General features: G+C 39.1%; 1 protein-coding gene across 4 annotated transcripts in view; it reads left to right on the forward strand.

The window, feature by feature from the left end:
- Positions 1-524: 524 nt before the first annotated feature.
- Smc5 (structural maintenance of chromosomes 5) overlaps positions 525-17870 on the forward strand; it is a 67323-nt gene continuing 49977 nt past the window's right edge. For all 4 annotated transcript variants that reach the window (XM_021151740.3, XM_021151741.2, XM_021151743.2 and 1 more), the window contains exons 1-7: positions 525-766; positions 5750-5891; positions 8869-8921; positions 10499-10661; positions 12814-12948; positions 14520-14660; positions 16566-16727. In XM_021151740.3, the coding sequence (XP_021007399.1) occupies positions 582-766; positions 5750-5891; positions 8869-8921; positions 10499-10661; positions 12814-12948; positions 14520-14660; positions 16566-16727 (981 nt within the window). In that variant the 5' untranslated portion in view covers positions 525-581. The remainder of the gene's footprint in view (positions 767-5749; positions 5892-8868; positions 8922-10498; positions 10662-12813; positions 12949-14519; positions 14661-16565; positions 16728-17870) is intronic.

A 17870-nucleotide genomic window follows, 5' to 3' on the forward strand; every position in this document is an offset into this window, starting at 1 on the left:
GGACCTGGGTTCCACTGTCTGTAACTCCAAGATCTGACACCCTCACACAGACATACATACATGCAGGCAAAACATCAATGCACATAAAATAAAAATAAATAAATTATACAATAAAAGGACTAGGAAGTGTGAGTGGGCAAGTAATTAATACACTCTTCACAATCATGAGAGCATCAGATGGGTGTTACTGCCATGCTTCCAACAACAGGCACAGAGTCAACAGGCATCTTTTATTTTCTTTGGAGTTTATTTGAGCACCAGGGTTTATTTTCTTTGGAGTTTATTTGAGCACCAGGGAAGGAAACTGCAATGTAGAACATTTGGGATTCTGGGAGGGACAGTTGCAAAAGAGCAACACACACAGACACACACACACACACACACACACATCGCACCTCTGAGGCCACCGGGGAGCGTTGGTCGGGGCGTGGCCTCGGGTTTGCTGGGCGGAACCGCGCAAGCGCATCGGGGCCGCGGGGCGGGGTCAGGCGGGGTCAGTTAGCGCGGGAGCCGGGCGCGGAGGCTCCTGGGCTGCGGCTCGCCGGGAACGGAAGCCGCTGCGGGACGCGGAGGAAGCCAGGATGGCGACTCCGAGCGGAAAGGCTGCTCCCCCCAACCCCCAGGTTTCCAAGCGGTCTCTCCCGAGAGATGCTTCCTCCGAGGTCCCGAGCAAGAGAAAGAACTCGAACCCGACGCCGACGCTGCCGCGGCCGTCCGGGACCTTCGTCGAGGGCTCAATCGTCCGCATCGCCATGGAGAACTTCTTGTGAGTGGCGGCAGGCCGCGCTGGGCGGGAGCTAGCGGCCCGCAGGCCCGGGGCGGTGGGCTGTGCCGGGCGGTGGGGAACCTGTGCCAGGCGAACCCTGAGGCATTCCCTGCCTAGGCCACGAAGACTGGCCGTGTTGGCTGTAGTAGGCGAGTGGCCTGATGTTTTTTTATACACCCAGTGGTTTTGGAAGGCGTCGGCTCTGGGCAGTAGATACGAAGGGGCCGGGTCTCTAGTTTATTAATCTGCGAATCTCGATCTACCAGGGACCTGTGCTCTTCGCAAAACTCCATAGGCAACAGTTACAGCGGAGTGGCAAATTTTAAAAAGTGTACACGATTTCCAGAGTGGGCAGATGACATGGTAATGGTTGTTGATTGGAGATTAGAGTGTACCAAAGAAATTAAAAATCGTGTTCCCAGTTTTTGTACCTCCTTGCAGATTCTTGACCCGTCCAATCCTCCTTTCTTCCTTGCCCCGACCCCAACTAGTTGAGTAGATTCTAAATGTTACCAGAAATATCATTACCTGTTTATCATCTTAGAGTTATCCTTTCGAGGTATTTTTCCTAAATGTAGGCTTGCATAATTTATAGACCCTTAATAACAATACCACTTTTTTTCAAGCAGTTGTGTATCAGGTGTTCGTTTGTTTTATTTACACATCGGCTGCGTTTCTACCTGTCTTTGTTGATGACATTAACTCATGGCTATTGTTTCTTGCCCCGGTCTGTATAGATTCTAATAGCAGAATTGCTAATTTGAATCCTGATCAGGAAAGGCTAGTATACTCAGCATGAGGTTATCTGCTGTAACTTATCTACCCAGGATTTCATGGGAGGCACAGACTGAAAAGGCTAAGTCCATCCACAACCATCAGAGCTTTGTGAAGAAGATACTAAAGTAGAAAAGGAGGGAAGATGATTACCCTGAAAGCAAGTTTGTAATGTTTAGTGACTGACCTTAGGTAGAATGTAAGAACATAGGTGAATAGAAGTTGGAAACGATTGTTCCAGCTTGTCTGTTACTATGCTAAAGAACTCCAGCATCATCCTGCAGGCAGGCAGTCGGGAACCTATGATTTTGAAAGGGTGCCAGATAGCAAGCAAGAATATTTAAAGTAAGAAAGCAAGAATGCAGAGCTGAAGGGTTATTTGATAAGATCTGCCTATAGATTGTGAGGCCTGAGAGTGGAGGAGTGTGCCCTAGTTCTTCCCAAGTCTGGCTCTGGCTAACCAATCTGGTGTTATTCAAGAAAGAGTAGTGGTGGGTGGAGTGGACAGAGAATAAATGATGAATGCAGTTGAGCGCCTCTGTCTTGAACTTTCATGTGGGATAGCTAAGAAAGATGTATGCATGGAGTTTCTAAAGGCCTGGACGAGCTCAGAAAGAAAAAAATAAGTCACAGGCTTGGGAGTCCTATGTATAGGTGGCCATTGATGTTACAGAAATCTTTGAAATTACAAGAAGGAAAATATAAATTGGAGGAATTAAAAAGTCTTTATTTTATTGAGGAGCTGAAGGGGTCTGCAACCCTATAGGTAGAACAACAATATGAACTAACCAGTAACCCCCGGAGCTCTTGTCTCTAGCTGCATATGTAGCAGAAGATAGCCTAGTCGGCCATCATTGGGAAAAGAGGCCCCTTGGTATTGCAAACTTTATATGCCTCAGTACAGGGGAACGCCAGGGCCAAGAAGTGGGAGTGAGTGGGTAGGAGATCAGGGCGGGGCGGGGAAGGGGAGGGTATAGGGGACTTTCAGGATAGCATTTGAAATGTTAATGAAGAAAATATCTAATAAAATATTGGGGAAAGAAAAGAGTTTATTGTAAGAATGAGAGAAGATGAGCTCAGAGATCTACCTGTACTGGAAGGTAAGATGAGACTCACGGGAGACTTGTCAGAGAAGCTTAGTTAAAATAATACTTAAAATACCTGCTCCACTGAACTCGTAATGAGACTGAAGCCTCCTACATTGAGCAATTGGAAAAATGTTTTCCTTTGATCAAGTAGTACAAAAGAAAACTTTTTAGACCAAGGAAGAAAAGCTTGGACCAAAACAGCAAAAAGAAAAAGTGGGTGGAGAGTGCAGAGTTGGGTATGGTTTGGTTTATTTTAATAATATAAGATTTTAGATTTGGGAGGTATATTCAGATTTTCTAGAGGAACAGAACTTAGAGAATACATCTATATCCATATACAGAAAGGCTTTTTATTAGAATGGCTTACAGGCTTTGGTTCAGCTTGTCCAACAAAGGCTGTCTACCATTGACAGTGGCTCTAAGAATCCAGTAGTTATTCTTACTTTGTCCATGACACTGGATGTCTCTGCTGGTCTTCAGAATCCCAGAGATAGGCTCTTGATGCCAATGAAGGAATGGACTTGTCACTGAGAGCAAGAGTGGAAGCCAGCAGGCAAAGAGAACAAGCTTCCCTCTGTGTCCTTTATAGAGGCTGCCAGCCGAAAGTGTGACCCAGAGTAAAGGTGGGTCTTCACACCTCAGAAGATCTGGATTAAAAGTGGGTCTTCCCACTTCAAGTGATTTTAGAAAAAATCCCTCACAGGTCTACCCAGCTGCTTGGGTTTTAATTAATTCTAGATGTATTTAGGTTGACAACCAAGTTGTCACAGAACGAGTCTGAGAGAAGTGAGTCCCAAGCAAGTAGGGGGACTAGCTAGGCTTAGCGAATTCAGATGGACTAGAGATAGGACAGGGGTTGCTGTGAGCAAATTAAGTCAGATAGGTTGAGAGTAGAGGGAGAGTTATAAGCGAAAGGAAGCACAGATTAGTCAGGAAACTAGAAGAAATATATAATAGAATTTAGAGTTCTGAGTAGACATAGAAAAAGGAGATAGGAAAAAGGTGAAACTAGGGCTGACTTACAAAGCCTTTTAAGGTGTGTGTGTGTGTACAGGTGTACGCACACATGCATGCACACACATACATAAAACCAGGAGTGGACATCATATGGCTTGGGGCTCCAGTTACAAGTGGTTGTTAGCTGTACTATGTTGGTGCTAGGAACCAAACTTGGAGCCTCTGGAAGAGGATAAAGCTCTCATCAGCGGACTCATCTCTCCAGCACCACTTCTCTTTTTAACAAGTGATACTAGATTTCCATGTGTATCCCTGTAGTTCTTTGTCACATGCATATTTTTGTTGCCACCTGGCTTTTTAAAGTTTTAAATGTTAAAGTTGGCATGCTTTGTTAAATTATTTATATATTTAGCATATTAGTAGCACTCTGGCATTTATACTTAGAGATTAGTTAGGTATACCTAAGCACTAGAAACCTAGAGAAGGGATATTTATGGATTCCAATTAAGGATTTTAAAAGGCAAGCTAGAGAAATGTCTAGGTTATAGCTTACTTCATATCTTGCCAAAGCTGCCTTGATAAGTAGTGAGAATTAAATACAGATTAAAAATAAGTAACAAAGACAGACATCTTGCTCCGTAAGTCCTTGTCCTTATGAGGCAGAGGTGGGTGGATCTCTGCATCTAAGGCCAGCGTGGTCTATAGAGTAAGTTTCCAGGATAGCCAGGGCTACACAGAAACCTTGTCTCAAAAAACATAAATACGTAAATAAAAAACTAAAATTAATCTTTAAAAATATGTAGAATTAAAAAATCACTTAAGAGCTCACAGAAGCAGCAGATTTAGAAGCAGATATATAAAACTTACAGGGCCTGAATATAAATTAAGTATTTAATTCATGTAACTATGGACTAACTGTGCAGGGAGGATGCCATTGTGTGTACAAGGATTACAGATCTCTCTGCTTATGTATCCTTGCCTTCTAGAGAAATGGGGATTATCAGAACATAGCCCTGTCGTGGATTCTTGTCAAAGCCCTTTTTGAAAAAAATTTTTAATTGATGATAAAATGAAGCTATTGATTTAATGATTATTTTGTCATTTGAATAATTGTTAGATTGCTTTAAATATTAAAATGTGAGAAGTAGCTACTGTTTTAATTCAAGAAAAATAGTAAATGTAAGACACTAGGAAAGAAGCCATGGCTTCTTGTACAAATTTGTTTTAAAATTGTTTTACAAAAGTAGAGGTACTAGCAAACACAGAAGTGGATGATCACAGTCAGCTATTGGATGGATCACACGGCCCCCAATGGAGGAGCTAGAGAAATTACCCAAGGAGCTAAAGGGAACTGCAACCCTATAGGTGGAACAACAATATGAACTAACCAGTACCCCGGAGCTCTTGTCTCTAGCTGCATATGTATCAAAAGATGGCCTAGTCGGCCATCACTGCAAAGAGAGGCCCATTGGACTTGCAAACTTTATATGCCCCAGTACAGGGGAACCCCAGGGCCAAAAAGGGGGAGTGGGTGGGTAGGGGATTGGGAGGTGGGCATGGGGGACTTTTGGGATAGCATTGAAAATGTAAACGAGGAAAATACCTAATAAAAAATAAATTAAAAAAAAAAAAGTAGAGGTAAAAATAAGTGCAATAGCTTTGACATAGTCTCCCAAAAGAGGCTAAATGGTTTCAAACTTGGGTTGTATGTTGCTTGACAGAATCTCTCACTATGTAGCCCTGACTGGCCCCAAACTCACAGGTTTATTTTAACCAGGTTTTTAAAGCCCTGCCTCCTGAATGCTAGAATTAAAGACGTGTGCCACCATGCTGAGCTCCTGTGCTCTTATTTTACATCTGCATTGTTACTTTTCTATTGATAAGAGTTTTCCCTCTAGAAGTTGATTGTTTCAAGTTTACAGGGTTAAGTATAGAGTTAGGTGATAAAGCACTTTCCTAGCATATAAAAGACCCTGGCGTGACTCTTCAGTCCCTCATGCCCCTAAATATATGAATAACGTTACATTCATAATGTTAGCTGGCTTTTAAATGAATTATAAAAGGGTTGTGGACACTGAGAATGCAAAGTAACAAAAAGATTCATTTTCAAAGAAAAGGGTTTTCTCTTACTTCTGTTTAATGATTTTGCTTCTTTACAATTCAGAACATATGATATCTGTGAAGTGTCTCCTGGGCCCCATCTGAATATGATTATTGGAGCCAATGGAACGGGGAAGTCAAGCATCGTGTGTGCCATTTGCCTTGGGCTCGCAGGCAAACCTGCTTTCATGGGACGTGCAGATAAGGTCAGTTAACACAGTTTCCTCTCTGGGTTTTGGAATTTCAAGACAGGGCTTCTCTTTGAAGCAGCTCTGACTGTGACTGTCCTGGAACTACATCTGTAGACCAGGCTGCTCTCAAGCTTAGAGATCTGCCTGCCTCTGCCTCCCGGATGCTGGGATTAAAGTTATGTACCACCATGCCTGGTTTATTTAAATTACATAATTTTTAAGAAAATTCAGAACCATTTGTTCCTAGAAACAAGTTAATTTCTATATTTTAGGTTCTTACGTATACCAAATGAGCTTTCTTTTGCCTAAAACTTCTAGACGGGCACTGATAGTCTCGGGAGAATGTTCTGGTTACCTCTAATATTGCTCTAAGACAAAGAGCTGATAGCAGCAATCACAGACAAAGAAAGCTTATTCGCTAAAAAAGAATTTTCAAATAATCCGATGCCTTAATACGGAAATCTGTCAGGATTGTTAGATACCTGGTTAGATAAAACTTTGTTGAATGGCTGTACATTAATAGTAAACAAAATGATGCAGTAAAAAGTACTGCCTTTTGTTGTGTGGGGGGTGGGTTGGTGTTTTTAAAGAGCCTGTGTGTCTGTGTGGGCTGGAAAAGGGTGTCCTATCCATAGCTGGAGCTAGAGTTAGAGTTGTGAGCCATGCACTCATTGTGGGTGCTGGGAACCAGATTTTGCTACTCTGCAGTAGTGCAAAGTATGAGGGCAAGTGAGATAGTTCACTGGGCAAAAGTGCTGGCTAGCAAGCAGGCAACTGAGTTCATCCCTGAAGCCCACTGGTGGGAGGAAACAGCTGATACACACACAGGACATGACATATGTTCTGTTGCAGATAAATATAATTTTAAAAGCTTAAATAAAAAGTATTTTGGTGAAGCTGAAAGTGAACTGCTGAGAGCACTGCAGAATTAGAGCTGTATATAAGCATTGTAATAGAATGCTACAGAATTGAGCCAGTACTCCCTAGAATTATAGATAAATATATTTAAGTCCATTTTTTAAAAGCAACCTATACCAGAGATATTTGTGGGCTAGAAAAGATACTTTGCTCTGTTGATAAGTTAGCCTTGTGACCTTTAACAGAAGTCTGGACCCTAAACTTTGATTTAGATGATTTAGTTGAAGTAGTTAATTTGCAAAGGCTAGCTTGGATTTTTCTCTATCCTTTGTCAAGTCACGAGTTCAGTTGGTCTCTTGGGTTGTAATCTCTAATTCTGTACAATTAGAATGGGTTGTGCTGTAGTAGTTTTTATCAGCCTTGCAGTTTTAATTTTAAAGAAACCACATTTCCTTTTGGACTGGTAGGAATCTTACGGGAGGCCCTGGAGTGCAGTGGTTCCTAAATACAGATTGGTGGCCTTCTGTAGCTACAGTTTAATATTTAAGTGAGATCTAAGGTCTCAACAAGAATACTTTATTTCTATTTAAATGTAAGTATAAATTTTTATTACAAGTACAATCTAAATCATCTGTATGGGTACTTTATAATAAATAACTGCTCCCCCCCCCATTTGTATAAAATATTTTAATTGTTGCAAGACAGTACACAGTCTGCTCCTTCAGAGATGTCATCTTTCTATAAGTAAACAATGTTAAGTGTCCTTGCCAGTCAAAGCCGAATAACCTATGCGTGTGTAACATGTCGTTGGAACCTAGAGTAGAGATTAAAGGTAGTATTCTCGGGTTATAAAAATACCCGTCCTCCCATTTTTTATCTGTAATTTTATCATTTATAAAATTGGTATATAGTTCAAGGTTGGCAACTGAATTTGGACAGTTGCTAGTTTATCTTAGCAGCATATAATAAATGGTAGTTTGTTTATAGTCATTCTCACAAATCATTAACATATTTAAAAGATTGTTGTGAGGTTGTTTTAGATTGTGTTTTTAAAGTGTGGGTGTGAGAGAGCGAGGAAGACCGTGCACCTATGGAGGCAACAGAGGCTGTCATTTTTCTTCACAGCTGACTTTAGATAATAGTGAGCCATCTAGCGTGGGCACTGGAGCCCGCGCACAGGTCCTCAAGAGCAGCAGCTGCTCTTTCCTCTCCAGCTCTTGGTCTTTGTTTATATATTATGTAATGTTTTGCTTGTCACTACATTCTGATTTAGCTTTTTTTCAATTTATCTCTCATAAACTATATAAACTTTATGATGCTGAACCTACCTTATTTTGTGTTGTTGCCACTTTTCCTTGTTTTTTAAAATGTTTTTATTTATTCTTTGATAATATCATATATTTGATCATATTCGTTTTTCCTTCTCCACTTTTGTTTTGTATTTTGAGACAGGATCTCATGTAGCACTGGCTGGCTAATACTAGTATGTTGTTGAGGGTAACCTTGAACTTCTAATGTTCCTGGCTCTTTCTACCAAGTGCTGAGGGGTTCTAGCATTTTAATATTTATTATTTATGAAGCTCAAACTTAAGATTCAATTTGATGTTTTTAATCCTTCACTCTGTTTTTTGTTCAAACTCATAGTTATCGATCTAGTTCAGATGTCTTATTTTACTATGTAAATTATTCTATTTTTGAAGGGTACTTGATGGCAAGTCTGTCTTAAAAACAGAATAGGCACTATTAGAGTGCTTGTTAATGTTTAGGCTATGCACCTCTGTCTGTAGCAGTAGTGGATTTGGTATAGAGCTTTGTAGTTGTAGTATGGAACTTGTTCTGAAAGAACATAGTATGAAGGCTTGGGAGCTGGATTACCCAAATCCAAATCCTTTCTCTTCCATTTTAGTGCCTTGTTAGCAGCTCTGTAAGAGTCTTAACTGCCTAGCACTGAAGTGACCCATAATCTAACTGCTGAGATTTCTGTAGTGCAAGAAGAGTTGAGGGACTTGGCCTGTACATTTATGTGGTTACTGAAAAAGTTTGATTTGGTGAACACTAATGACTCTTCCTAGTGCTCTGACTGTTTACCTGGAAATGCCGTTGACACAGCTCACTTACTCTTCTTACACTCTAGGTTGGGTTTTTCGTGAAGAGAGGATGTTCCAAAGGTTTGGTTGAAATTGAACTGTAAGTGTTAAACACTCCTTTTTATTATAATTTTTTCAGCTTGTATTTATGCTTTCTTGATGACTTTGGAAAAGAATATTAACGTAATACTGTGGCAAATAATACTTTTTAATGTGTCTCTTAAAAACAAATTTAAAAATTTATTTTGGGCCGGGCGTGTTGGCGCACACCTTTAATCCCAGCACTCGGGAGGCAGAGGCAGGTGGATTTCTGAGTTCGAGGCCAGCCTGGTCTACAAAGTGAGTTCCAGGACAGCCGGGGCTACACAGAGAAACCCTGTCTCGAAAAACCAAAAAAAAAAAAAATTATTTTGGAAAGTTCACAAGAAATTACAGTTTAATGAAGTAATAAAAGGATATGACTGATACACAAATATACACTAAGAAGCTGTAGTTATGGTACACTTCGTAATTCCAGCACTTAGGAGGTAGAGGCAGGAAAGTAAGGAGTTGGTGCTATTCGGAAGAATCAGGAATTCAAGATTTTCCACTGGATAACAAATTCAAGGTCATCCTGGACTACTTGTCTAAAACAAACATACACCAGAGAGAGGGAGAGAGAAATTGCATTCTGTAACATTTTTAAGTATCTGTTTCTTTTTGCCAATTTTGAAATACTTAGGCTAGAGTATAGCAAAGTAGTAGAGCTTATCTGATGGACTTAAGTCCTTGACCTTGATCACCTTGTGAAGAAGATGGGGGGACAAATGAGCAGTATGAAGCAGGTGCTTCTGAAAGCAAAAACTGAGTAAACACCCTCTTTCAGGTTCTGTATGTCTTAGGTAGGGTTTCCATTGCTGTGAAGAGACACCATGACCAAGGCAACTCGTATAAAGGACAACATTTAATTGGGCCTGGCTTACAGGTTCAGAGATTCATTGTCAAGGCAGGAAGCGTGGCAGCATCCAGGCAGACATGGTGCTGGAGGAGCTGTGCGATGTACATCTTGTTCCAAAGGCAAATAGGAGAAGATTGTTGTCTTGCAAGCAGCTAGAAGGAGGATCTTGAAGCCCACCTTCACAGTGACACGTTTCCTCCAACAATGACACACCTCAGAACAGTGTCACTTTCTATGGGCCAAGCATATTCAAACCATCACACTGTATTACTTACTGGTTCTGTAGAGGCATATATTAAAGTTCTCTCAGGATTCAGAATGACGTAGATGGTTAGCAATCCATGATTTATTCTTTTGGGCAGAGAGTTTTTGGTTGGGGAAATTTGTATTCCATGGAATTCAGTTTTCATTCAAACATTTTTCAAGTAGAGAAGTTTCAGTTGACTATTACATAAGCCTGTAATGTACTAATACATTTTGAATTACAAAGGATGTGATTGAAGAATAGTATAAAGATTAAAGGATAAATAAACTTGTGTTTTAGAATTGGCACAATGATTTAGGTAATGTTAACCAAATAGTAACTGACATGGCCAATTGTGGGATAACAAACAAAAAGCCAGTGTCTCCAAGGTGGGAAGGATTCAAAAATACCAGAAAGAATAAAAATTATAGTACTATTTCTTAGACTTTGGGTATAGAAAAAGTAACAGAAATGTTATTCTTTACTCTTTAATTAGGTTCAGGACTTCTGGAAATCTTATAATCACCCGTGAGATTGATGTGATAAAAAATCAGTCCTTTTGGTTCATCAACAAAAAACCTGTAACCCAGAAGATAGTAGAAGAACAGGTTGCAGCCTTAAACATCCAAGTGGGCAATCTGTGCCAGTTCTTGCCTCAGGTCTGAGAAAAAATATAAGTGAACATGGGGAATTTTTTTCATTTATTTATTTATTTATTTTACATCCCAATCCAAGGTTTCTCTCCCTCTCTTCCTAGTCCCACCCTGTCACCTTCGTTACCCTCTACCTTCCCTCCGTCTCTCTTAGAGAAGGGGAGACCTCCAAACATGGGAAAATTTTGTGTATAATGTTTTCGCTTTTTGCCGTAGAAAATATAAATACTACTCAAGAGATTTGTATCAAAACAGCACTCTTAATATTTGTAGCCCTTTGTAAAAGGAAGCATCCAGTCACTTAGGTTATTAATTTCAATTAATAGGTATGTAATTATTACTCTTTGCATTCAGCACAGCACTCAGATATTACTTATTATACATAAGTACACTGTAGCTGACTTCAGATGCACCAGAAGAGGGCATCAGATCTCATTATGGGTGGTTGTGAGCCACCATGTGGTTGTGGGATTTGAACTCAGGACCTTCGGAAGAGCAGTCAGTGCTCTTACCCACTGAGCCATCTCGCCAGCCCCCAGTACTCTATTTTTATGGGCACGGTGATACATATTTGTAATAGGAGTTCTTAGTAGGCCAGTCTGGGCTACATAGTTCCAGGCCCACTGGACCTCAGTCATCCATATATCGTGTTAGTGATTTTATTTAATAAGTTTAAGTTACAAGATGTTTTTTAAACGTATTTTTCATGTTTGTCTCTGTATGGTGTGCATTAGTAGTTGTGTACACGTGTGCACAGTCTTGGAGGCCAGAGGTTAGTTTGATGTCTTTCTCACTTCCTGTCAACCTTATTTACTGAACCGTTGCCTGGCTCTGGAGTTAGGTAGTTTGGCTCGAAGGTTCCCTGTCTCTGCCATACCTGGGACTGTAGGCAGGTTGCCATGCTGGCCTAGCTTTTGTATGGCTACTAGAGATCCAAACTTGTCCTCACACTTGGAAGCACACTTCTCCCCAGCCTGTAAGGAAGGAACTTTAAGTACAGAGGAATTTCAAACTCCCATTTGCATGAGTCAAAGTATTAAAAATATTTTTATTAATTCTTTGATAACATCATACAATGTATTTTGACCATATTTACTCTTTATTTCCTCCCCTTAACTCTTACAAGATATATCCACTTCTACCTCTCCTGTCTCTTTTTTTTTCCTTGTACTAACCTGTAGGCTCAGATATGTGTTGTCCATATACTCCTGGGTTTGGGCCATCCACTAGTTTATGTACCAGAAGCCATACCCTTAAAACTAATTCTCCTCTCTCAAAAGCTAGCAACTTATCTACTGTAGCTCCTCAATTAGGGGTCAGGGCTCATGAACCACTTCCAGTTAGAATGTTAAACTGACTTGATTGTTGTTCAAGTAGCTACAGCTGCCATGTATTCTTGACTGTGAGATCCTGAGAAGCCATAGTTAATGAACAACTTTTTGTAGTTGTTTTGTTTTTCAAGACAGGGTTTCTCTGTAGTTCTGACTGTCCTGGAACTCACTCTGTAGACCAGGCTGGCTTTAAACTCTCAAGAGATCTACCTACCTCTGCCTCCCAAGTTCTGGGATTAAAAGGGTCGCCCACCATGCATGCTTTAATTAATGAACAACTTTTAATCAGTGCATTTGTATGTTATATTGGTTAGAATAAACTTCTTTTAAATGTAGGTATACTTTCTAAAGTCTAGTGATATTTTTATTTGTTCATTAATAATAAAATAACCTGGTCTGAAGAGATGGCTCATTTGTTAAAAGCACTTCCAAAGGACCCAAATTTAATTCACAGCACCCACATATGGCAGTTTACAACTACCTGAACTCCGCTCCAGTGGATCTGATGATCTGATGCCTTCTTGACTCCTTAGGCATTGCACTCACATGCACAATCCAACACATAGGTACACACATACATAGGTAATATAAAACAAAAATGTTAAAGATTTTTTAAAAATATTCTAATAATCTACATTTAAAATTGCAGTTCAATATCTTTTATTTTAATGTTGCTTAGTGTCTACACTATAGCTTATTCTCCTTACAAATATAATGATTTGATTCATATCTCAAAAAAATCTTAAGTAAGACCATCTTGGCAAATTTAGTAAATTTTAATGGTACTTATGAATGATAGTTGCTAATACTTAATTTTGATGCTGTAGGACAAAGTTGGGGAATTTGCTAAACTCAGCAAAATTGAACTCCTTGAAGCTACTGAGAAGTCAGTTGGTCCTCCAGAGATGCACAGATACCACTGTGAACTCAAAAACTTCAGGGAGAAGGAGAAGCAGCTAGAGGTACTGAGAAACGGACAAGTCATTCCTGTTTTCATTTACTGAGTCTGTGTTTCAAAATGTGTAAGAATAACTGGGTGGTGGGACCCTTAGTCCCAGTGCTCGGGAGGCAGAGGTGGGTGGGTCTCTCTGGTCTTCAGAGTGAGTTCCAGCTCTGCCAGGGCTAAACATAGGAACCCTGTCTTGAGGGAAAAGAAAGAAAGACATACTACAAAATGGATAGTATGTCTGTGTTGAGTAAATTCATAATTGTGGTTGATTTTTTTTTTTTATCCAAGTTTGTATTTCTAACATCAACTGGTAACAGAAAGTGAGAATGCTTTTAATTATATGAAGTTTGAAAATTTGGACTATTTCAGTAAATACATATTACCAGTTGCGATTTTAAAGAATTCTCATACGAAGTTCTTTCCTTTGGTACCCATCAAATAATTTGTTATGTACCATGCACTGTGTAAGGTTTCGAGATTTATAGAAGATAAGGATGTGGTATTTGAAACACTCCTGTTAATGTCATTTGGTGTATTTTTTCTTAAGTCAAGTGAAGATAGACTTTATGCACAAACTATAGAATTTAGCTGAAGTGTTAATTTAAAAAAACAATTAAAACCTTTTAATAAATAGATACTTAGAAATGCTATATAGAAATGCTATATAACCTACCCAGCTTGGTACGTTTATATAATTAAAAAAAAACAAAACAGATAACCTTCTAAAGAGAAGTTAACTTATAGAAGTTTTAAGTATAACTATATTTGATAAGTATTCCATTATAATAAAACATTAATTTTGGTGTCTTAACTGAAAAGAATTGGTCTAGGAGTTTTGTGATAATTCAGTTCTGTGTCTGGCATTCCTTCAATTCTTTGGTCTTGATGAGAATCATCAATTTTGCATCAATGTAGTATTTACACCGGAAACACATTTCTAGATTCCCTTCTATCTGCTAAAGGAAACAAGCATGAATTTTTTTTTCTAGGCTGTTTAGTACACATTTGTGTTTGTTGATATGCAATAGATTGATTTTTAGCTTTCTGTCATCTTAGAATCCTTAAGTCCTGAGCACTTATGGCATATTAACCCTGATATTTCTTTGTATTTATGTGCCGTTTTTATAGATTTTATTAAGCTTTCATCTGGACAGATAGGGCAAAAATCTAAAATGCATCAAACTCCAAATCATGAGTCATATAGGTGTATACAAAGCTCTTCTGGAGTATTGCTTCACCTGGTTTTGTTGGTTTTGTGTTGTTATTAGACAGGGTCTTCTGTAACCCAGGGTGGCCTTTTACTATTGTGTGTAGCTAAGGATGCTCTTGCGTCTACCTCCTCAGCACTGAAGCTACAGATGTGATCACTAGTCTGATTATAAGCAGTGCTGAGAATCAAATCCAGAACTTCATGCCTAACTAGACAAGCATTCTCCCTAGCTTCACTTTTACATAGTTCTAAAGAACCCTGACAGAATTCTTTCTTGTGAAATTTTGCTTATCTTTTGTGTTTCATTGTTCAAAAATTTGACTTGCCGTGTTCTTATTTTCATTTAAACTAATTGTCAACAAATATTATTTTAGACGTCTTGCAAAGAGAAAACTGAATACCTAGAGAAGATGATTCAGAGAAATGAAAGGTACAAGCAAGATGTGGAAAGATTCTATGAACGAAAACGACATTTAGATTTAATTGAGATGCTTGAGGCCAAAAGACCATGGGTGGTAAGTGTTACTTATCTGAGGGAAAATAGGTGACGCTTCAGATGTCTTAGGAGGCTTTCTATTGCTGTGATACACACTGACCAAAAGGAACCTGGGGAGAAAGTGTTTTATTATCATTTTTTTTTCATTTGTAATCAGGGATGTCAGGGGAAGAACTCTAGACAGGAAGGAACCTGCAGGCAGGAGCTGAGTCAGAGGCCATGGAGGGATGCTGCTTGCTGCCTTGTTCCCATTTCCTCCTCAGCCTGCTTTCCTATATCCCCGGAACTTCCTGCCCCAAGGATGGCATCAACCACCGTGGGCTGGGCCCTACCATAGCAATCATAATTTTAAAATCTGTGGGCCAGTCTAAAGGAGGCATTTTCTCAATTGAGGGTCCTTTTCAGATGAAGCCAGCTTGTGTGAAGTTGACTGCTTCCCACCCACCCCCCAAAAACAAAAACAAGCAAAAAGAAATCATCAAAACAAAACTAATTATGACTGAGTACCTACAAAGTATGTCTAGGGACTCATTTTGTATTCAAATTAGATATTTCCTTTAAAATTTTATATTACATGTATGCATGTATTTTTCTTATTCTTTATTTGATATATGCTAATTATCACATAGCAAATAATTGATTGAGTTACCAACATCAGTTCTTCAGGCTTTAGTCCTTAGCAGTTCTTTACGTTTGCCCCTTAATGTTAATGATCTAAGGTATATGTTCACATTAAAAATTAAATTTGCAAAGCAAGGGTTGTCATTCAGTGCCACTGAAAATATTTGTGTGTGTGTCACTAGGAATTTAGTTGAGGTATGCCATATATAGCTGAAGTATCTTAGCTGTCTTCTCATACTTTATTTTCCTAGTTTTTGTCATTGTTGTTTAAAATATGATGCATATTTATTACCTCTGACCAGCTTGGGCTAAGTAGTGGAGTTGATTGAAAAATTACCCAATAGGTAGAAGCATTACTTTTTATGTTTATTTCATGGAAATACGTCTTAGTATGAAAATAATGTATGCCTCTATATTTATAGCATTCTTACTTCCTCCAACCAGGTTTTGCAATTTTATTAGTCTTAAACTTTGTCCTTTGTATACCTTTTTATTGTATTTTTCTATGTTTATTACTAGTTTTCATTCTATCTTTTGAAGTCTTTTGACCCCTTTTTGAAGAGATTGATTTCAGTCTTTTTAACTTTTTAAATTTAAAATTTGTAGGTCCCTTCCCCCCATGCATTATTCACTTTTTCAAGAGTTTCTGTTTTGAATTGGAGGGAAAGGCATGCCCGTAACTGTGGTTTTGAACTGCTCTGGGTGTGGGCTGAGTCTTCTGAGCAGAAAGCACTCTTTTTTTTTCTTCTTTTTATGTGCATGGTGTTTTGCCTGCATGTGTGTTTGTGTGAGCTGCCATATAGGTGCTGGGAATTGAATCCTGGCCCTGCTCATAACCACCGAGCCATCTCTCTAGCCCGAAGGGAATAGCCTTTCAACCCCCATTCACTCTTATTATTTCTATTTTAGAATTCCATTTTCTTGTTATTCAGCAAATACTCAGCTAATTCCTGTGGAGTGACATTTTTTTAAAATATGCATACTGCTCTGGGAGGCTGTTAACTCTTCTCCTCGTGTGCTTCCAGGGATGTAACTCATGTCAGAACATTGGGGGATAGCAGGCGCCTTTGCCTGCTAAGCCAGCTCTCTAGCCCGGAAATTGTTTGTATCAAGCTAGCAGCTACATATTTCTTTTCATTTTTCTTTGGCCCATTTTTTACCTTTCAAAATTGAAATTCTTCTGTTTGCCTATTCCTTAATGTTGTCTATTGGTAAATTAAAACCTCTGCTTACATTTTGACTTTAGGATACATTAACTTAAATACCTAATATATTAACTTCTGTTTCTTGAAATATTTGCAAGGAATATGAGAATGTACGTCAGGAATATGAAGGTGTGAAACAAATCCGTGACCGAGTGAAGGAAGAGGTCAGGAAACTTAAAGAAGGGCAGATTCCTATGACTCGGCGGATTGAGGAAATTGAACGGCAGCGCCGCACTTTGGAAGTTCGAATCAAAGAAAAGGTACTTTTGTTGTTCAGTTAGGGATTGTCTGCATTTTATTCAACGTAGAAAAATACTTCTTGTGTCTTTAAAAGTATTTTCTAGGTTTCATTTCTTTAAGAATTAATGAGGAGTTTCAAAAACTTGTTATGATTGGAGAACATTACCTTAAAGAAATTCCAGGGTGATTGTTGCTGGGCATACTGGTTCAGGTCTGTTTCTTAGCACTTGGGACATTGAGGCAAGAACATCACTGTGACTTTGAGGCCATCACAGGCTACAGAATGAGACATAGCTTCAAGAGAAAGTTTTAGCTACAAACTGATATATCATATTTCTTAGAAACACTGAGTTCTTTCTGTGAATGTAGTGTGTATCTCTTATAACTTTAAATTGCTTATGGAGGTGAATTTTAGTTTTCCAGGGATACTTAGGGATGAAAGGTGTCTTGCTGTGATTTAACAGCACGACCAAAAGCAACATGAGACAGAAAGGGCTTCACATGACAGACAGATGGCGTGCATTATTGAGGGAGGTCAGTGGAGATCAAGAGCTGAAGCAGAAACCCTGGAGGAGTTGTCTCAACAGCTCAGGACTGGAGGTGGCCCAGCGCCTGCCTCAGTGGGCTGGGTCTCCTCACATCAGTTATTAGTCAAGAGAATGCTCTATAGAATTTATAGAATTGTCTATAGGTAGTACAGGGAGAGGCAGTTCCTCAATTGAGATTCCTCTTCCCCAGTAACTTTATCTTGTGTCAAGTTGGACAAAGAAACTAGCCAGTACAAGAGGATATTTTGGAAATGATTAAATGTCTGCTTGTAGAATCTGGTAGTTTCTTCCTGGCTGGGGGTACTATATTTCAGTGGATACCTAAAACTGAAGATAATACCAAAACCTATGTAGTTTGAATATCCTTGTACAAAGTTATTTCATCCTTTAGTGTTTGAGAAATTTACACTGTTTGCATAGATTTTACCAGATGATCATTCATAGTGTGAAAATCCAAAATGTGAACCTTTTTGACCAAAAAGTTTTGAATTTTGAAATAGGGTAGATACCACATTGTCATATTTGGGTATTGTTCAACTTGTATTTATTTCCCTCCTGTGTGTACATACACATGTACTATATGGTCACATTTTCTTCTAAAGAAAGCACATTATA

This window comes from Mus caroli, unplaced genomic scaffold, assembly GCF_978045245.1.
Source record: "Mus caroli unplaced genomic scaffold, Mus_caroli_1 scaffold_20, whole genome shotgun sequence".
Lineage (NCBI taxonomy): Eukaryota > Metazoa > Chordata > Mammalia > Rodentia > Muridae > Mus > Mus caroli.